The following is a 22,405-nucleotide window of genomic DNA, read 5'->3' as shown; positions in this document are numbered from 1 at the left end:
GACTGGTTTCAAACAGAAAAACAATGCTGAACCAACTCTTCTTTTTGCTTTTAAAAACAGACATATATGTGCTAAATTACAAATTTATTTGATGACTCTGCACCACTACAGCACATTTAAATACACCAATAACTAACATTGTTATTGAGGATATGTAAAATATATTTTTCAACACGTTTCCTTGACTTTGTTTAAGATGTACAGGTTGTAGAAATGCTTTATTGAAAGCTATATATTTAAATTTTATGTTTGAATTTCCATTATTTCTCTTTCTGGACCTCTAATTAGGCTTGTCGCAAAAAGTATTAAATCGTTTAATCGCATGATAAATTAAAATTAACTCAATAATTTCCATTTGCATGATTTGTTGCTTTCTCTCTCTACCAAAATCTGGATGATAAAAGTCTTCGGTCTGGAGCTCTGGTCTCAATTAGCCTCGTTTTGAAGGATATTTTTGATTACAGAGAGTAAATAATTAAATTTGAATGTGTTCTTACATAAAAATGGTCTCAAAATAACAATATTATCGTTTATCAGAATAAGTTCTTGGATGATTTATCGGCCAGTAAAATTTATTGTCATTGCGACAGGCCTGGCTTAATGTTCATCCAGAAACTGCCTACTGGCAGAACTGCTGATATTTTTAATTAAAAAGTGATTCAGCAGATTTCAGAGTGTTTGTGCTTAGGGGAGCAGAGCGGACCACCCAGAGTGGATCCGACTCTCCAGCTCCTCGTACAAACTACAGCTGCTGTAGTTTGATCTAAATTGTGTCAGACTTGCTGCGGCAGACTGAAATCCCTCTCAGATTCTTTGTTTTCTTCGGCTCACTGCTTCGTGTTTGACCAGCGCAGAGCCGGATTATTATCAGCTTTATAAGCCCAGAGATTACCATGCGTTTAGGAACATTTTACTGTTCATATTTGGTATATAATCTAATGATTCACTGAACAAATTCAATGTTCTAATTTCATGCACACACTCTTCTTGGCTTGTTCGGTGAAGCAGGATGTGCAGCAGCTCCTCTGACCTTTGACCCGCAGATGCAGCAGGAACCGAAGCAGCCTTCAGGCGTGATGAAAAGGATTTTTTTTTTTTTTTTTGCCTCCTGCTTTCTCATAAATAACCTGCCAGCGCTTTCAGAACAAGCGGGCAGGTTGCATGATGACAAATGGTCTGTTTGAGTCAGACGTAACAAGTCACACTGCTGGCTGTCGGCTCTGTGTTCGCCTCGCCGCCTGATGGGACTAAAATAGTGCTTTGGCCTCACACTTCATAGAGACCCAGGACTAAAAATAAATACTCCAAAGAGAAACGGGCAAAATAATGGAAGTTTACATAAAACATGATTCAAACGATCTCCAGATATTCTTCTTGTTCTTTATCAAGCAATGAATCTTTTGTGTTTTATCATCTTACAGCATGTAAACAACCGTTCTTTAACTGTTGTTGGACAATGATTAGTATTTGAGATAAAAAAAAACAACCTTTTAAAGTAATATAATGGCATAATAATGCAAGAACACATTATTAAAGATCAATAAATTCTAATTAATATTTAAGACATTTTAAATATCCAAAATAAAGAAACAAAACGACAGGAACAACTAATGAAGTGAATTATGAAGTCTGTAAATAAAACTGTTCTTCAACAAAAGGCCAAAGCACCAAACTGAAGACTTTATCATTCAGTTTTTGGTAGAAAAAGAGAAAATAAATAAATGATAAATCATGCAAATGGAAATTGAGTTTAAATTGATCATGCAGTTAATTATTGCTTATTGTGACAGGCCTAGTCATGATAAAAATACTTAATAAAATATTACAAGTACTCAAACGCATCACTGCAACCTTTTAGAAAACACATCAGGTTCTTTGTAATAAAGATAAAAAAAAATTTATTTGACCAAGTTCAGCACACACTCTGGGACATTCCCCAGCATTTTGTATTTTTTAAAGAAATATATTGCTTTTTAAATTGTTTTAATGTTTCACCAAACTGAAGTCGCTCAGATGAAAATCAACAACACGTAGGATAATGACAGCTCGTACCAGCTCCCCATTTTAAAATGTAACTGTCGGAGAAAAATATGATTTAAAATTTTCCTGTATATTTGATCTTCATCCTTGAATAGTTTTATAATGTTCAGTTCTATTTCAAAACTTTTCTTAGCTTTACTTTTTGCTTTGTAATCTGGGTTTTAAATATTCCATGAGTTTGCCACTTTTCATTAACGAAAATGATCTGAAGTATCTCTGCCAAAAACGCTCACCATAACAGATTGTTCCAGTAATTATTGTGATAAAACATATTGTTTTTTGACACAATTTTCAAGTAATATATTGATAATTGCATAATAATGAAAGTTTGTCCTCTCCAACATCAATAAACTTTAATTGTAGGAAAAAAAATACTAAACAATGGAACTGGAAGATATTTGAAATATCCAAAACAAAACAACCAGAAATAGTAAATAAAACAGAAATTAAAACCACACAGAACAGAAACCATAAATAAAATGCATAATAGTGAATCTGTAAACACAATTGCCCTTAAAACTATTGATCAGAATGGAAATTATTGATTTAAATTTCATTTAAAATGCGATTAATTGCATATTGTGACGGGCTCATTGACATGATGTGGATTCTCTATTTCCCACCATCTGCTGCCATCTAGTGGACATCCGGCTGCTTCAATGTGAAATAATTTGAAAACAGTCATTACTCAGACTCAGTGCTTTTACTCGTCATTTTTTTTAATTTTTACAAACTTTTCTATCATACTCATTCTCTCACATTGTTACAAATTAGCCATATTACATACAACTTAGGTTAAGTTTTTTGTTTTCCCCTCTTGGTTTATTTTTTTCCTTCATGTTCCAACCCCTCCAGCTGTTCACTGCAACCTGAGCCAAAATGGCATCGACCACCAGCTGCGTGCCGAGGACATGACTTCTCAGCTGGAGGAGGACGAGGAATTGGTGGACGCCGAGGCCGTCCTGCTGGACGACGACAGCCCGAGTTACCCGGACCTCCGCCGGCCTTCGTACCACCGCCGCTCCCCGCCGCACCGCTCCGTCTCAGAGTCCGAGCTGACCCGGGTAAGACATTTGTGTTCCTTGTCTGTTTTACGGATGTAAACGACTAGTTTACTTACAATTAACTACTTTATTAGATTCAAATTAGTTCAAATGATTCGATTAGCTAGTAACTCGATTAGCTAGTAACGTCCGTTTGACCTTCTGTTAGTGTTGTAGTTTGGCCGCCATCCAGCAGTGGGCGCCGCTGGTCGTTCTCAAGCTGAGCTGCTCATAAAGAAACAAAGATGGCGGAGATAATACCACAAGTTAAGGGAAAACAGTCCGAAGAGAGTCCGGACCGCATAAAGTGCACTTTATGCGGTTTTGTTTTGAAATGAACACAAACGGCGAGCTCCTTAAGTTTCACTTTATTCAGCCGAGATTCATGGCGGAACAGCTTCCACTTTTTATTTTAAAAATTGCTGACGTGCTACAAAGGCGAGGATGTGGTAGCAGAAAGGCGAACGGGATGATGCAGATAAACATGACAGAAAAAAGTCATGATCCTAATAAGCAATATTGATTTTAGATTTAGAATATTGTAGTGGAGCGAAGTTTTAACATTAATTAACAGCAACTTAGGAGGCTCCTGTCTATATATTTTGTATGTCTAAGTTTAACCAAAATTCTGTGTTTATTCAGTCAGTATTAAGTCTTAAAATTCAGTATAACAAGAAAATGTAGCCCTTCATGTTATGGAAAGACAGACTCTCCTTGATGCAAGATGGATAAAAAATGGCCGCCTGCCAATTAATTGTTAGTTGATGGATCATAGAAATAAACTTTAGATCAACTCATAATTTGATAACTTGCATCCCTAGTTTGTTTTCAAACAACTTCAGTAATAGTTTCTATTGATCACTGAAAACAATGTTTAAATCACAGCTCTGACTGAATAAACCAGGAAAGGACAATAAATGTCTTGCAAGTCTCTCATCTGTTGCTACGCGTATAGATGTGCTATCAGGAACACAGAGGGATCCTTTACTTCGTCTCCAGAAATAGTGATGCGGGGATGGAGGCAGGAGCGGCTGCTTCTCATGCACAGCTCATGTTCTCCTTTCTCTGAGTAAAACATCTGGTAATCAGCTGTCAGTCTGAGCGAGTGGAAGCACTTAGAGTGAGAAAAGGGCTCGGTGTAAATCCTGGATGAGCCACTTAAAAACCAGACAGAGCCTCTGATTCGTTTAAAACACAAGGTGCGCTTCCTTTTCAGGAACGTATTTGCACAGGACAAAAATAGTTTTCTGAGGTGGTTCTCTGCTGGTACTGGAGTAAAACCAGATTATCTGGGTAGAAATTCCCCCAGAAAACCGGCACTGGTTGACATGTTGTACTTTGAATTGTCAAAGCAGAGCTTTAAGGATTAATTAATGTCTTTACTGGTAATATAACTTTAAGAAGAGTCGGTTTTCTCTGTCAGTGTTCTTACAGAGTCTGGCTGACGGATAAACAACATGGATGGTGAAATTTGTGGCTTCAGTCTGTTTCTCTTGTGCTTCTCACATTGGAAAACTGTAGCTACACTAAGAACAAATAAACATGTTTTAGATTGAACTTACACTGTAAGACTTTGCTATATACTTTAAAATAGAGAGGCAGCTTATAATATTCAATTATCTTATAATGGTTAATTTATTTCAGCAGTTAAGCAGTTTAAACTTGTGATGGGGTTTAATTCTTTTAGAATTAATTTTGATTATGGTTGGCTCTCAATAAAAACATAAGAATTAAATTATTCAGACAATTAGAAAGTTATAGAAGACTAACTAAAACAGAGGTTTTTGGCTTCTGTATTGACAATTGTGCGGTAAAAAAACAAAACAAAAAAGAGCTGTGTACAAGAATATTGATACAAAAAATTAGTCAAAGGACAAAAGAATAACTTAAGTGGATTTAGAAGCAAAGCACATTCAAGAGTTCGGACCAATAGATGTTTCACACAACTTGGGTTCAATCTCTCCTAGTCGACGTTCACGTTTAGATTAAAATAAATCTGCATTGTATTCGGTCATGAAGTCTGGAGGAAGAGTGGACGGATGCAGTATCAAAACTGTTTCCAGTTGGTGATGATTTTCAGTTGGCTAACATTTCTGTATCATTTTCCATTTTCTGATGTAGTAGTACGGTTTTCTGAGAAACCAAGTTTTATATCATTTTTAAGTTTTACTATAATAACTAACTTTTCTAATTTAATGAGATGTAACTACAGCTATAATAAAACAATTAGCATCTGTAAAATAATGCTAGGTTACCAATAGATGCTACTAGTAGCTAGGTTACTACTAGCTTTGTGCTAAGTTTTATGGAGAATCCCATTCATTGCTAACAATTAGCATTAGGGCCTTTTTCATCTGATCAAGAAAATACTAATTTGTACACTTAAAATAACAATGAATTTAAAAACTCACAGGAATATTTTCTTTAATAGCTAAACAGATTAATACATTTTCTTTGGGTAAATAAATAGTTTTCTTATTAAAGTTTTTTGATGAAATTGGAAGAAGTCTTGACATTCCGCTGGATGTCAAGACAACAAGCGGCTGGTCGTCTTGACAACCAGTGAAAAATGCTACTTTTCTACCTAAAAGAAACATTTTGGGTAGATAAAGTGTTTACCAAACTGCTGGGTGGAGATTTGTTCTAGATGAACCAGTTTGAAAACTAATGAAATAAAAATAAAAAAGCCTCAAAATGCCTCCAGGAAGCCTGGAGTGCTGTTTGCCAAGATGGCTGCCTGGAGGTGGCCTGTTAAAAATTAGCACTGGTTTAAAACTTTTGCACCATAATGTATAATTGAAGCGACAGAGCTCGCCATCTCAGTGTCAAGTGTCTGCATTAGAGTTAACATCCTCACTCTTTTTGAGAATCTCCAACAGATCAAGTGCATTAAAGCTTAAATTATGAATAATGTTGATGTTTTCCATTAGGCAGCCTAGAAGCGTTCATTAATGCATGCAGAAGCTGAGCAAACCGAGCCGCAACAAGTTCACTTCAATTAAAGTCACAGTGACACGACGGCCCAGAGTATCTGATGCTGTCGCTGATGCTGCATGTCGCTGATGCTGCGCTTTGGCATGTGATTTCAAATTAAATGCATCAAATCTGATTTTTCAGAGCCGTGTTATTTAAAATAGGAACACAAGCTGCTCTTTTTTGGGGGGAAATAAACTCAAGAATGTCAAATATTTAGTTTGTTTCAGGGGTAAGCACTTTTATTTTGTACCCTAAAACAGGCAGGAGTGGAAAATAAATCGCAAAAATTAATAATTTAAAGTTATTACTCAGTTTTTTAGGCTCTAAAAAAATTCCACATTGATTTCATGTTGAATATTTAGAATTTTATTAGTTGTATCTTCCACGATATGTTGCCCTATTACGGTTTTAAAAAATCTATATAGTTATATAGTTTGGCAATTTGGATCAATTGTAGCACTTTTAAATGTGATTTTATTCATTTTCACCAAGTAATCATATAACAAAGCAGTATAATAATTTGTAAAGTGAAATAAAAAACTTTTTATGATGAACAAATGGAGCTGAAAATGACAAAAACAAAACATCAAATATATTAATGCTCTATTTTTTTACATTTTGTCATAATGTTTATGAATTGATAAATTGCTTTTTCTTTGCATTCATGCTTTACTTTGTGTTGGTCGGTCACATCTCAATAAATACATTAAATAAGAATAGTGATTAGATCATGATTTTATATATTTTACATATTTTGTTGTAATATAATAAATTTTACCTAAAGTTATTATCTCAGTTTTTCACCAGCAGTTCTGCAAAAAATCTGAATATTGTTGAAAAGTTAATGAAAAGTAAATTAAACGCATGATCTACATTAATTACATAGCGTAAAATTTTCAAGCTTTTATTTCTACTGTGATGCTTTTTGAATGATATTTGATGAAAATGTCTTTTAATTATTGGACTACTAAATCAGACGTATAAATTACAAAATATCTAGGCTCAATAAAAAGTATATTTAATAGTCATTTAAGTTATTTTCTAAAGGTGCGAGCCTCATCTGAACACATATAGTAAATAATTAAATATGACTATAATGTTGCTTTATTTATTTTTTATCTTAAAACTTACATTTTTTCCCTGTATTCCTAAAAAAATCTGCATTATTTTTCCTCTGTTCTGCAGTTATTTACTGTGTTGGTCTGTCACATTAAATCCCCAATAAATACAAGTACTGAAAATAAATTTCAAGCACTTTAAGAAAAAATAAATATTTTAATCCAAACAGATGAAGCAAACCAAATCACTGCTGTATTTGTAAGACCAAACGACTAAAAAAAAGATCTTTAATTTGACTCTGATTAAATCTTAACACCTCATAATGTCTGTATTTCAGTCCAGCTATATTTCGGTTAATCTCATCAACCGTATCGCTTTCTGAATCCGTGATGCTGATGAATCATCGCTTGGATTTTTAATGGAGTCGGAGCTTTTTAGCACAGATTAAACATGATGTATAAAAACCAGAGGGGAGCGAGCATCCACAGCAAATCATCAATCAATACGCAGCTCAAGGTGAGTTCATCTCATCTGGGTTTAACACGCCCTGCTGTGTTTTATGGACCGGACCAAATATGAAGGTTGGGGGCCTCTGAAGGGTCGCCTGCGCGCTCGTTGTGTTCAAGCTGCAGCCTGGAAATCCAATTTCAAACAGAGGCTTCGTATGAAAGCTCAGTAATTCATCCGGGACGCAGACGCCGCCGCCCTGTCTGTGTCTCTCAGATTAATTAAGAGAAGTGGGGTGGGGGGTTTCATCTCCTGCCAGGTCTGGTCGGAGGGAGATGGGCCGATTGAAAAGGGAGCCGAGGGACGGCAGAGCTGGCAATTAGCCGCACAGCAGAGGCAACATGGAGCTTTGAGCCTCCAGCAGCCGGTCACTTGGTGCCAATCAAAACCGACTAAAAAAATTCAACTCCAACTTTGCTGGAGACTAGAGATGGAAATCGTTCAGTACCTAACGATTCAGTTAGATTGTCGGACTCATAACTCGATTCAGAAACCAATTTTTCTGCTCAAATGGTGACTGACGAGAGAAGAAAACAAATAGAATCTGAATCCCTTTTATTGTCATTGTGCACGAAAGAAAGCACAACAAAATGTAAAAAATGTCAACTCTCGAAGGTAAGACAAATATTTATGTAAAGTAAGTATATCTAATAAAGTATTGGGGCAGACAGAAAAAAAATAGGAGTAAATTTCTGACTTAAAACTCTGAAAAGTTGAGATAATCTCAGAAATTATCGAGAACTTTCTGAGCTTGAAAAGTTGAAAATCTGCTAGGAAAAAATCAGAAATTTTGAGTTTGGAAAGTCAAAAACCTGTTAGAAAAAAGTACATAGATGTTATGTGTACGCATAGTGTTAAATAACAGTTAAAATGTAGGAAAAACTAACTAACTTAGTTGCAGTCATTGCAGGTGCCTTCCTCCTCTCGGTGCAGTGTTCTGTTCGGACACCAGGGGGCAGTATGTGACAGTGAATCCTGCTGGTGTGGCGGTTTAATGTAAATCTGCAGCTTCTTCCTGGATAAAGACAAGAAATCACTTCAGACAGGAATGAACATCTGTGCAGCAGTTTAAGTTCTCAGATTGTAGAGTTTATAAAATTATAGATTTACTGTGGGGTTTTATTTTAAACCTTGCTGTAAGCAGTGGATTTTAGTTTCAGTTCTGCTGTAGAGTTCCTGCTTCCATCAGAGGGGTATTGATTTCTCTCTGATAAATTTGGAAGCTGTATTCTGTTGCTCCATTTACTCTGGGGCGTTTTACACTTTAATTGGTCGTTTCCAATACAACAATAAAAACGACACAATGTGCAGTATAAAGCTGGTTTGTAGCTGTAAATTTACCACCATATTATTCTGTCTTTGCTCTTTTGTTTCTTGCATCTAAATGTTACTGTTAATCAAACTTTTATATAAGCCAAAACGAAAACCAGAGGAAATCAAAAATGCAGTTTTAAAACTATCTTTACATTTAATAGAATAGAAGAATACAAATAAACAAACAATCCTCCAGTCCAGAGCAATGTGCAACTGAGTTGGTCAATTAAACAATGTATAGTGTGGATGTCTCGTTGGGAATTAAGACAGATTATTTACAAATGGTGGCAAAAAAGTTGTAAGAGTGTGGATGTAAACAATTAAGTGGGAACTCAGATTATTAAAGGAATATAAAGTTATCCAAACCAAAATGAGAAACCCGTCTATAAACTGTGACTTATACAGTTTGGGAAAGCTGCATTCCTTTACACTCAGGGATCAAGAACGTTTGACAACAGGAAGTAGGTCAAAAGATCTAAAAAAAAAAATCATGCCTTAATGAGTGAAATTCAAGAATGAATCGGGGGAAACGGTAGCTATGTTTCCATTACAAATTTGCACAAAACATTTTTAGAGATTCCTCTAATAAGTCATTTAAAACATGCCGTGCTATCATTACTTCCTGTCGTCTTCTTCGTCTTTTCCTCCAGTAGCAACATCCTGTTGTTGACCATGCTTCATGTGTGATGCAAAAGAATGTATCCAGTGCAGTTTTGTGAAATAAATTGTTGCTACAGAAAACTAGGATGCACAAAAAACATCCTGGTTTTTCGTAAGTTTTTTCAAAATTGCCGTGCTTACATTAAACAAATTTATTGTCATAATTCCAATTTGCATGATTATTTGGTCAGTGGAAACGCAGCACTATGTGCAAAAGAAGAAAACATGGAACTGTTGCGAACCTTGCCAGGAATGGCTGACAAACCAAAGTTACTCCAAGATCTCATCAAGAACTCATCCAGGAGGTAACACAAGAATCCAGAATAAAGCAGCAATAAGAAAGAAACAAGGCAAAAATGGCGTAAATGGGAAAGTTTCAAGGGAAAAACCACTGCTGGCCAAAAACCATCATGATACCCGAGACTTTTAGGAAAGGTTCTGTGGACTAAAGTTTCACTTTTTTGAAAGTGTGGATCTGGTTGCATCAGGTGTAAAAACGTAACAGCAAGTTGCTTCAGGACCAGGACAACTTTCTGTAATCAATAAAACAATTTACTGTCCTGCAGAAAATCTTGAATGACCTTGAGCTCAGGTTTGACCTTGAGCTCAGGTTTGACCTTGAGCTCAGGTTTGACCTTGAGGGTTATGCAACAGCAAGTCCACTTTTGAAGGACTCAACCAAATAAAAGTTTTGAAAAAGCCTAGTCAAAGTCTTGATTTTTAAATCCGATTAAACTGACCAAAAACTGTGCAGTGCAGCTGGATTATAAAAAATATTTCATCTTAAACATTTAAATGGTAAACAAAGGACGTCTGTAAGACAGGAAATAGTTTTTCTCAGCACTGTAAGCTTGTTTTCTTTTTCTTTGATCAAAGACGCTTCAAAACAAACTGTGCTGATTTTTATTCAATTCCTGTTAAAATATCCAAGAGTGTTTTAATATTTCAGCTTTTCCAGGAATGCTATGAACAACTTTAATCTATTTGACATGAAGTTACTCGAAGCAAATTGCAAATTGTTTTAAACTCAGTCTGACAATCTTGGCACCAAAAACGCACCGTATCTGGAAATGATTGTCTTCACAAAACGATCGCCTCTTTGTTGATGTAGTGCTTTATTATTTTAGTTATTGATTAACCCATTGATTATTCTGACAATTGATTAAATCAAAAAGAGAAATTTGAGATTAATCTTAAAAGTTGTAGGTTTTTCTAGCAAATATTTGACTTCTGAAACTGAACTTTCCAACTTTTTCTAGAAAATTTCTGACATGTATTTAAAAATGTTAGGGTTTTTTCTTGCAAATTTTGCATTTCTGAAAATGTTTAAAAATATTTTTCTAGAAAATTTCTGAGATCTCAAAATTTGAGATCCCAAGCAAATTTTTGACTTCTAAAACTGAAAATTGCAAGTTTTTCTAGAACATTTCTGATTAGTCTAAATTTTTTTCTTTCTGGCAAATATTTGACTTCTGGAACTGAAATTTCCTTGCTGTTTCCAGAAAACAACTTGATCTCAAAATGTTAGTTTTAGATGAATGTCTCCTTTTTAAATTTTTTATCTACCTTGTGGTTTCTCTCTCTCTGCTGGTTGGCGAACAGGAAGGCACCAGCTAGCCTTTCGTAGCGTACCGAGGAGAACAGCTATGGGCTAAATCAGTGCAGAATGTAAAACACAGATGGCCATTGACTCACAAATGGGTTCATGGAAAATGAGAGCCTCTCACGTCAATCTGCTGAGTCTACTCCACAGCTTTGGCTTCTTTTTTACTTTTTTATTTCGCTGCCTCATCTGTCAGCTTCTTCTCCTCTCCCTCTTCTGGTTCCTTCTCCATCTTGGCTTTCCTCTCTACTCCGTCGCCTCAGGGCTTCCAGTCAGGGTTAATTAGCACAGAGCCAAGTTGTGTTTAATGGTTAATGTGATTTCTTCGTGTGACAGCACCCTGTCCCTTCTACATACACTCAACATCTATCCATGCACACTTAGGTTGAGAGTTGCGACCTCGCCTACACGCCCGCACACTCGCCTGCTTTGCTTTGGCTGTCTGTCATTTCACCCACACCCCGGAGATACCGACCATATGCCCAAACCAGCGTGCGCCTCTCCCCCAATTTCTTTCTCTCTAGGAAGCTAGATATAGAGCGAGTGGGAGTAGTGGTGGAAGAAAAGAAACAGGTGAAAAGCTGTGGGGAGAAAAAACCCGTTCCATCTGACAGCGACTGTAGGAGATTGAATTTGGGGCAGAGATGATGGAAGCAGCGAAAAGGGAAAACCAAGGACTTTCCACTGCTACGCCGCGGCACAAAGCAGCCCGAAGAGCAGGTTGTAGATGTGAAATTTTAATCACTTCTGTTTGCAAATTTAGTAGCCTCTTAATCAGAATCAGAAGCACTGCAGACACTTTGAGGAGGGATCATAAGGCGTTGCCTGCTGTTGAAGTATTCTGGTTGGAGAGGCGTCTGAAATGTGTGGGACATTTCTGGTTATTCAAGGACTTTTATGAGCCATTTTTATGTTGGCCAAGACGGCTCAGAGAGCTGCAGCTGAAGAAAGTACAGAACATAAGCATATTAAGAAACGGTTAATTTAACACCTGCAAGTCGGCAAGAAAGCATTGAAACAGCTCAGGGTAAATTAGGGCGCCACCCACTGGATGGAGGGAGAAACAACGACCTCAGCTTTCTGCTCCGTGTTGCGCTAAACATCCGCCAGCAGGGCTACTGATCACTAACAGCTGCTGAACTGAGGCAGGAGTTTGTTCACCCAACCAAAGAAAATGGATCCACAGAACCAACCGTGTTACAACGTCCATCCATTCATTGGTTTATATGTTTTCTGTTAATGGTTATCTATAAGTCATTATGTATAGTTGCAGGTTGCTACAATCGATAGTAGCCACACAGGCACACATTCTATTGGCTGAGAGGTTGCCAGGTGACGGTACTTTTTTGTTCTGAGCTCAAGCAGAAAATGTTTTGCAAGTGAGCAGAGAGGTTTTCAAGTGGAGATTTGATCCGAGCAGAGACGGGCTTTGAAAGGTTTGAGAAAGCACAGTGAATGTTTGAAAGAGAGCAGAAGTTTTGAGAACAAAAGACATGAAGTCCTGTTTTCAAAATGAAAAGGTGTGCTCTCGAATTATGGCAGAAAAATCCCCCTTATACTAAGTTTACTGCAGCTCGCTATGGACTTGACAGAGAGCAATGATCAACAACGAAGGGTGAACGTTTTCAGTTGAACATTTTTCAACTTTCTTCTTTTGCATTGCTGGCTGCATGTGCACAAGCTTAAAGTGTCACATGGATGAATTGTGCTGGTTACTCGGCTGGATGAGGACAAGCGACTGTCGCCTCATTGCTCAAGTTCAGGAGGAAATTAAGGGAGTTGACGTTTAAACAAAGTTACTTCCTGAACCTGGAAAACTGAGAATCTTCACACATTTGGTTTGGACAATAAAACATTTGCTTAAACATTTTCTGAAACTTCGGTACTTTTAAAGATCTTCAGCAAGTAGTCAAATTATTAATCACCAGTTCACAGATTTTGGTGACTTATTGTGAAGTTAGGGGTAAAGTTTAGGACCTTTTGGAAATGATCCATGACAGATTTAGACTTAAAAGGTCGCTCAGTGAATGCTTTTTGATTTATTTTTTAATGTTTTCCTCTCATTCAGCCTGGATACGTGAAGCTGTCCAAACCAGTGGCCCTGTGGACTCAGCAGGATGTTTGCAAATGGCTGAAAAAGCACTGTCCCAATCAGCATCAGATCTACAGCGACTCTTTCAAACAGCACGACATCACAGGTACATCTCTGAACCCAAACTGTGATCAATAAGATCAGTGTGTTTCGCACAAGCACCTTAAACTGATATTATGGCTGCTGGACACACAGTGTGGTTAAAAACATATTTATTGCTTCAGTTTGCTCAAATCTTGGGCTAGCACTTACATTTGGACATTTTTATCCCTCCAATGCAACAAAACCTTTACAGAACAATAAATGGTTAATATTTTCTTTCTGTTTTGGTTGGACAAGATGTCAACACAGTAGCGATTCAGACAAATCTCAACACAAGATCTTCAATATATAAAAGACTACTTCTTTTCAAAGTGAAGTCTGTGTTGACAAATACTAGCTAGTTTCACAAGTGACGTCATCGGATATTCTCATTTTGAAGTAAAAAAGGAAGTAGTTCTACAGTTATGATCATGTGAACTGTTGTATTCCCCTGTAAAATATATGTAAAAAAATGTTTTTATTAAAAACAGCTTTAAGAAAGTGAAATCCTGAAGAAATCTGCTTCAAATGGGAAAGATGTTCGTTTGCTGTAATGCTAATGCTAGCTTGTGGACTACTAGCTAACAATGCTAATGTTAACTTTAAGAACAAAAATGTGGTTTCAGCCATGTTTTTTTTTTTTTCATGGATACATTTTATTTTATAAAAATGTTACTTTCCCCTTCAGCCACCATAAGTTGGATCCAATCTTGTTAGCCTCAAGCTTTTATGTACCGCAAAATGCTGTGAAACGTTCCCATTGTGGGTTTATCAGAGTTCTGCTGCTGTCGATCCTTCTTTTTTAGCTCCTATTTTGAAAAACAAATGTGAGAAATGACCATGAAATCTGTCTTCTGACCTAAACTTGGAGCCAAACCAGCTCCTCTCTCTTCCAAAACTCTTCAGAAGTTTCATCATCTTGGCTCTGAGAAGCCAGATTTCATTCATAACCTCCCAGGTGCGCTCCACACCTGCCGTCTGGCTAACAGCCCACCCGTCTGTCCATCCCTCCTCTTCCCTCTGTCTATGTTACCAACGGTAACAGTTGCCACGTCAATCACTCCCCCAACGAGGCCCTTCAAGGTCACCCTGGGTCTAAAGCGCTTCAGTCCTCATAGAAACAGACGACCATTAATTTTCATGGCGCTCTTCTCTCTCACAGCCCGGCTGATCACACTAATATGTTTATTTGCTGCTCCTGAGGAAATCCTCGACTCGGCGACCGGCTGGCGACATAAATCTTGCAATGAGCGGCGCGTTGACTCACTCTTTGATGCAATTTTAACCGCTATACGTCTACATGGAGCTTCAGCATCACCTGTTTAATGGTGTGAAAATATGAATCTTTCTGCTTTGCGCCGCGAATCGCGCAAATGTCTCATCAGCTGCAAAGAGGTCGAATAGATGACCCACGGTTCATTGCATACCTGCTGAAGCGCCGCTTCAATTTGACAGCAACTCCCAAGGAGAAACATTTTAGAAGCATTTGATTTGTTTTCTTTTCATTCAGGTTGTAAACTCACACTTTGATAGATAGATTGTGATTCTTAGGTTTTTAGACCGCAGTGGACTGATGTGTTTACAAGATAATTTGCTGCTGGATATAGAGAAGATTAACACAATCTACCACCGGAAACTCACGCTTATTATGTCTGAGTAGTTTCTGTACCTTTCTCAAAAGAAATCATTCTTTGTGTGAAAAGATAATAACATTTGATTGGGTTTATCTCAGAATGAACAAAGTTAAGCATCACGACTGCATATTTTCTCCATCACTGCAAAAACAGTTTTTAGTGCAAATATCTTAGTATACCTCAAATAAGATGAAACTAACTTACAAGTCACTTTTCAGCAAGAAAGTACTAAAAAAGTGAATAAATCTGCCTGTGGAGATGGTCCTTTTTCACCAGTGTTAAGGTAATTGCTGGTCTGAATATGGTGTTCTTCCAGAGAATGGCCTTCTTGACGCTGGGTTAATCAAGCAATATTAGAGAACAAAAAAATAATAATTCCACTTAGAAAATAACTGCCAAGATTAAAAGAAACCACTATATCCTAATTCACAAATGTTAAACAATTACATTATTTTGTTGGGACACCAATTGATTATATTCTGTTTAATTTTTGTTTTGAATGTATCCATTTTAATGTATACCTCCTTGAATGTTTGTTTTTCTGCTTGTTTGGTTATTGCCGTTATTCGTTGTATTATCTGGTTAATTATTTTGTAGATCAATACGCCTTTATTCCACTTGAAATAAAATAAAACTTAAGACAAGTCAGGTTTGAGCAAGATACAGGAGCCTGTTTCAGGTCAATAACTCCTTAATATTGATAATAAGAGTTCTAGTTCCACTGGCAGATTTTTTTCACCTATTTCAAAATCAACTACCACTGCACCGTTACCTAGCAACCATAGCCAAGCCCAGCCTGTCACCTAGCAACCCAGTTCTAGTTCCACTGGCAGATTATTTTCACCTATTTCAAAATCAACTACCACTGCATCGTTACCTAGCAACCATAGCCAAGCCCAGCCTGTCACCTAGCAACCCAGTTCTAGTTCCACTGGCAGATTATTTCACTTATAACAATATATTTTCCATGTTATAAGTAAAATAATCTACCATTGGAAGTAGAAATTTTAAAAAAGTCAATATCAAGGAGTTGTTGACTTAAAACAAGCTCCTATTTTACTTCAAAGTTACTTGTTAGTTTTGTCTTGCTTGAAGTGTACTAATATATTTGCTGTAGAAAATGCTTTTTGTGTTTTTTCCGGTCTGCTTCTGAATTTTCTAAAGCCATTTATTGTGAGGAAGGATTAAATAAGAAGTACAGAGTTACACTTTCAAACTGAGACAATTGGGAGATAATAGCACGCAGAAAATCTGCAAGTAATTCAGTTTGTCTCCACATTTGGCATTAATTAACGGAAGTCAATTAAAATGGGCCAAGCCTTACCAATTGGACTCGCAAGGCAATTTGCATCCTAATCAATCTTTTGAATATCATGCGGACATTTTATTTCCTTTCAACACAGCAACAGAATAAACACGACTAACCAATGTAACCCTGTTGGGAAAACAATCGTGCAAACAAGTAAACAAGGAGTTTGAATATGTTTATGTTAGAATACAGGCATGCATCTGAGATAGGAGATTATCTGTTTGTTCGGTGTGTTTGTCAGACTCTACTTGTGACCTTTTCATAATTGAAACCGCGTGAGCAAGGCCGGGGTTTGGCTTCCTTGTGCCAGACTATTTCTTTTGCATTCAGTGCACTGTATTCCCACCAATACATCCATAACTGAATGCCTCTTTTCGACTGCCAGCGGTGCTCAATCTCACTTGTCTTGGCAACATCGTCATCCCTTTCACTAAGTACCAAATCAATAAGCAGTCTCTCTTTTCCAGATCATAATTCAAACAGACAATCGCGTCCGCCCTCTTTAGACATAAAACAGCAGCATGGGGAATGCATTTCACTGCATATTGAGGCGCGTGCAACATTTTAGCATCGAGCGACTTCAGTATGCAGCAACCGCTTCACTGCTGTAACCTCTGCCAAAGGAATCAATGCTTCCCATCCTCTCTCCAGCCTCCACTGCCAAGAAGACGCCTCCCTTCCTCAGTCCTCACCTCCCACCCCCAACAGACACAGCTGCAAATATGGCTTCAACACCCAGCTTCTATTTAAAATGCATTAAAGCATATTAGGGCATAATTAGATATTAGTTCCTAATCCGTCGTCTTTACAATGAGGAAGCTTGGTAAAGACTGTAGGCTCTGGCTGAGGTGACGTTATTTAGCAAAATGCGCATAAAAAAAGCACTACCATATTTTTTGCAAAAATTGGGAATTTTGTTTCTTACAAACCAACAAAAAGGGGCAATATTTGTGTTTTCAGGGACATAGTCCCATTTTATAGCACAGTTGCATAACTATGTTGACTTCAGTTATAATAGAAATGCTTTATTCATCAAATGACTTTGTAATTTAACTTCTTGAAATTGGGCCTCTGTCTCTTTAAGAAGCTTCTTTGCCTTCTGAAACTCCGCCTTCAGGAACTCATCTCAACATGGTTCTTCCATTAACCCTTTAACAATGTTTTTTCAGCATTTGACTGAGAAATGGTTCTTATGAGCTCAGCAGATGCTCAATTTCACCAGGTGTTTGCTAATTGCTGCTGGCTAGTCTGAAGGAGCTGAGTGGTTGAGGAGGAGCTGTGTCTCGAAGGCGGGGCTATGTCCACCCAGGCGTTTTGCACAGCTGAATGGTTGCCATGGAAATTAAAATATTTCTCAAATATGCATGAAAGAATCAAAGCAACACTCCAGGTGTGTTTTTGATGAGAGAATAAGATAATAGCATGATTTAAAGCTCAAAAAGTTGATTTTATGCAATACTGTTCCTTTAACAATGTCCCCAACTAAGATTTACCTTCAGATTGATTTCAAAATATTAGATTTTTTTTTAAAATTTTATGTGGGGACAATCATTTCAGTTTTTCTCTTATAGTCCGGGAAAGTTTCCCTCACAGAACTCAGTGATATATGGTGTCATAAGCCCTTGCTCTGAATAATTAATAGCCTGTAATATTAGTGGTTAAATGAAGGGTGGCTGGAGTCCTGCTACTCTCTCCGCCCCGCTAGTCAAACTGGTCATTTCAGCTGCCTGGAAAATACCAGCGAGCCAATGCAGCTCACTGGTAGAGACATCTTCTGCAACTGGAGGGTCTCACATTGGATACTAAATGTATATTTGAAGAGGCCCAGAAAAGGACAAAAGGTGACAAAGTCTATTTCAGAACGGTCGAGGACACGCAGAAACTAACCACAACAGCCATGTAGCCCTTAGACGATGAATTGTGCAGGCTGCCGCCGGCTGCTGTCATAGAAATGCAGCTGGTTAATGGAGAAAAAGACATACAGCAAATGAGTCAAACAGACTGAAGTAACAGGGCTGCAGATCAGCCTGGAAGCTGCAGTGTAGCATGAAGATTTTATTTTTTCCTCCTGATGGACCATTTGTTGGACAGTTTGGTACTCTGAGATGAAATAATGATTAATTATACAAATTATAGCTGCTGATTTAGTCCAGATCAGCAATTATGGAAACCAAAGATATGTAAAAATGCATTTATTGATTCATTAGCTGCCTCCAACAGCTATAGCTTAAGTGTCCCAGAGCCTACAGCTTTGTAGACTTTGGTAGCATTACATGTGAGATGTTTAGATTTTTTCTCTCAAGCTTTTCTTGTTAAACACATAATTTTTACTGCATAAATCTGTAATAATGACTTGGAGCAGCTGTCTCTTGCACTTAAATAGATATTTATCGTTGTTGCTCGTTGTATCGACATGGTGCAGTTTGTGTCAAACAATCCAAACTAATAGGAAAATCTGCTATTCACCTCCTCGCCTGTGGTGGCGCTGCACCAAGAACTACTGAAGGAAATGACAGAAACCTCAGACACAAGCTCAACTTCCTCCTTCACAAAATGTAAACAAATATGGAGTAGCATCAGAGTTTAGTGTTTGGAGGATTTCACTTTTGTCTTTAGTAAAAGACCATCAGTCATTTCTCCCACTAGTGCTAAACGTTTAGGTTTGATTAGGTTGTGTTTACCCAGAATGCCCTGCAATATTGACGCTTTCCAACTACATAACTTAATTATTCGAGGCACCATGATGGCCTCAGAAGTGAGCGACGGGAGTATTGAACAGAGCAACTGAGATTGTTTTCCAAAGTTGTTTTTGTCAGTTTATTCATGGCTTCTACTTGTTCGATCTAGTTTGTCTGTGAACTTAACACACCTGGTTGGGGCTCATAGATGGCAGGAGTTGGAAACGGCTAGCTGAGAAACCGATCCATACCTCCTCTCTCCTGACGTGTTGATGGATATGATCGATTTTGCCTGAATTCACACCACATGATTAATGTCACCATGTCATAAACAGTTTCTCTTAAACCGGAACAGCATTAAAACGTACAAAAGACGAGATGCTAACCAGTTTTTTCCATACATGCTAGGCTACATGATGGTGTGGCATTGTCTCCATGGTTACCAATGATTAGATGCTTACCTTCTCCATAATGCAATATTTGGTATCTTTCTAATCATACTTAAAGTATAACATTATTGCATTTTAAAACGTGTTCCCTACAAATCCGTGAATAAACCGAGGGCTGCCAGTCGATGTGATTAACCGCCGCTATCCATCACCGCCATCTTTCCTCGTTAAGTTATAAAATGAAACAATACGTTTGGTTTGCAGCCTTGTCTGTGCTGCACCCTTTGATAATTTTTTAAAGTGAAATAAACTAAATAGAAGTGATACTAGGTTGCAGATGTCTGCTTTTTGACAGGTTTTAAAGGAGCACGTTGGTTGTTTTGACGTCTGTCATGGCGGAGCGAGCGGAGTTATGGAGAGTGCAAAGGGTCAATAGTTTGTTTCCTGCTTTTGGAGCAATCTTCACTCCGCTTGGCGTTCACATAATATGCATTAAAGTCAGAGTTTGCTTCTTTGGTCTGCATCAGAGTTTGATTACACATTCACACCTCATCAAACAGTTCTTTCTAGAGAACATTAATCCGAACTGGAGTTTAGATTAAAGCGGACTAAACAGATTCCAGTAGGATCATCTCAAAAAGGACCCCTGAGGTTCCCCTAACCACACCCTCCTCTCCATGATTACATCATTAGTTTCTGTCCATGAATCCATAAACTTATTGGTTATACAAGGGATTACTGGTGAAGTTTGTAATCAATCTGCACTGACATGACAGCAAGTTGGACTTTGTGTCAAGAATGTGGAAACGTCTTATCTTCGACCAAATAGCCCTTAAAAGCATCCCTGAGTTGTGCACCACCCATAAGGGTTGGATAAACTCTTGATTTTTCAGAAACAAAACCATGGAAACTGCATTCACTGAAACAAACACAGCTCAGTAAAAATATATGTGGTCTTGATTGGAGGAAGACTTTTCTGAATGCGACTATTTGACTGCAATCATCCCGAGGTGGAAATCAGTCAAAAAAAAAAAAAAGGTAGATTTTAATGCCAATCATGAACAGTCATGCTTAAAACTGCCCACTTGTATCTGAATTAGCCAGAACACATTTTAATGCCAAGTCTGAACAGGATCTCTATTGTTCCGCAGATGACACAAAAAAATGAGCAGACAGCTGACGGGAAGTGTTAAAAAATGTGCTGCTGTTGTAGAACATTAACCTGAGGAAACAAACTCAAATTATTTCACCAAGTACAACCTCTATCAAATCGAGGCGCTGTGTTAATAAGCAGCCTTTGTGCACCTGTTCTTCTTATTTCTACCTGCAAAATGAAGCAAACTCCTGGTGGATCAATGCATGTATGTGTGTATTTTGTGTTTATATTTAAGCGGGTGTAAACAAATGCACTCTAAGCTCCCATTCATCAAAGCCGCAGTTGACTGTGCCAGGCTGTAGCTGCAGATTAATCAGCTTCAGCACAACACGGCTGCTCACCCACCACTCATTAATCCGATTCTCAGGCACAATGTGGTTCTGTGCACTTCGCCCAGTCTTTGTGAAATCTGCGTGTGCAACATGCTTCCCTGTATTTGTTCTTTATACAGTGAAATAATATTAAAATAGAGAAATTGTACAGACATTAATTAGTAAAAATTAATGATTCCCTCTCTGTTATTTCTGCCACCTTTCTGATGCATCACATGTATACCCAACATTTCCAGCTTTTGTTTTTGTGCTCAGGATTGTAGCTCAATATTAGCATTATGCTAACAAACAGCTCCGGTTGTCTCAGTGGGCTGCCTGTTGACTCCCAACTTGAGCTCTGTCGGTACCTTTTCCATAAAAGGTTTTTGGGTTTCTTTTCAGTTGTTACTTCGTCCATATATGAAGGTACTTCTTCCTGTTTTGATGGGACAATAGTTAGAACTTTTCCCATTTTTATTTTATACATTGTTTTCTTCTATAATTTTGGTTTAATTTAATGGGTTTTGTGGTTTTTTTTCTTTATAAGTGACATTTTTATTCTTTCATTTGGGTTTCTGCTTCTTAAAAAAAACACCCACCAATTTTTTGGCAACAAGTTAATGTTCAGTTTTTGTCTGGAAAATGAGCTGTTTCAAAAACCTCCCGATTAAGTCACATTCAATGGCCATTGTGCCGTTACCTAGCAACCCCAGGCGAGCCCAGCCCATTACCTAGCAACACAAAATGGAGTTTGGATGTGCTGTACAATAGCTACTGGAAAAGACAAGTGTTTTGTTGTTGACTCACTATCCAGAAACCACTTGCTGCATTCATGTTGGTTGTGCAGGAGGCTCAACTACTGCTTTTCAAAGATGTACTGGTATATAATTTGGGCATCGGTTTGCTGCCATTTTCATGTGTGAGTGTAAACATGGAGTTAGGGGGCGTGGCCAGCAGCAACTCGTTTGGATCTAAAGTGACAGGACGTCCTAAAACAGCTGACTCTGAAAACAGGCAGAACTCAACAGACTAAAATCTCGAATAATTTTGTACAAAAGATGTAATGAACATATTTTGTTTAGCCCATAGATCTATTCTAACCTGTTCAAGGAACTATAATAGTCCCCTTGAAGTCTTGTTTTAAATTGTAATCTTTGTCTATATAGTTTTAAGTTGACTTTTTAAAAGCCTTACCACCCACTAGGCCTTCCTGCAGACCGCTGCTTTTCTGAAATATAAAACATAATGTGGGGTTCTTGTGAATAACGATGTAATTTGTTACATCAGTGCTTAAACAGGAAGAAAAACATATTTTTGTACGCTGGGGTTAAATTGATGAGAAATACTTATTTTAAAATTAATTCTCTGCACAATTGGCTTTCAGACCACTGTTGGAAAAACTGAAAAAAAAAACCAACTCTTTTTTTACATTTAGAAATCCACTTGCATGCCCAAACCACTTCACTGAGACGGGCAGCTTCCATTATGAAGTGCAAAGTAAATCTTTTAGATAAGCAGTGAGAGATGTTTTTTATGTTTTGAGATTGCTAAAT

At 37.6% G+C, this 22,405-nt stretch overlaps 1 protein-coding gene across 2 annotated transcripts in view; it reads left to right on the top strand.

Annotated features, from left to right (window-relative positions):
* Positions 1 to 22,405, top strand: part of samd12 (sterile alpha motif domain containing 12) — a 112,623-nt gene that overhangs the window by 17,184 nt on the left and 73,034 nt on the right. For both annotated transcript variants that reach the window (XM_088010398.1, XM_015002017.2), the window contains exons 2-3: positions 2,896 to 3,104; positions 13,271 to 13,400. In XM_088010398.1, coding sequence (XP_087866524.1) covers positions 2,896 to 3,104; positions 13,271 to 13,400 — 339 coding nt within the window. The remainder of the gene's footprint in view (positions 1 to 2,895; positions 3,105 to 13,270; positions 13,401 to 22,405) is intronic.

The sequence above is a fragment of the Poecilia mexicana genome, unplaced genomic scaffold, assembly GCF_051168715.1.
Source record: "Poecilia mexicana isolate PSO_F unplaced genomic scaffold, ASM5116871v1 scaffold_11, whole genome shotgun sequence".
In the NCBI taxonomy this organism is placed as follows: Eukaryota; Metazoa; Chordata; class Actinopteri; order Cyprinodontiformes; family Poeciliidae; genus Poecilia; species Poecilia mexicana.
This window is presented reverse-complemented; position numbering and strand designations above follow the sequence as displayed.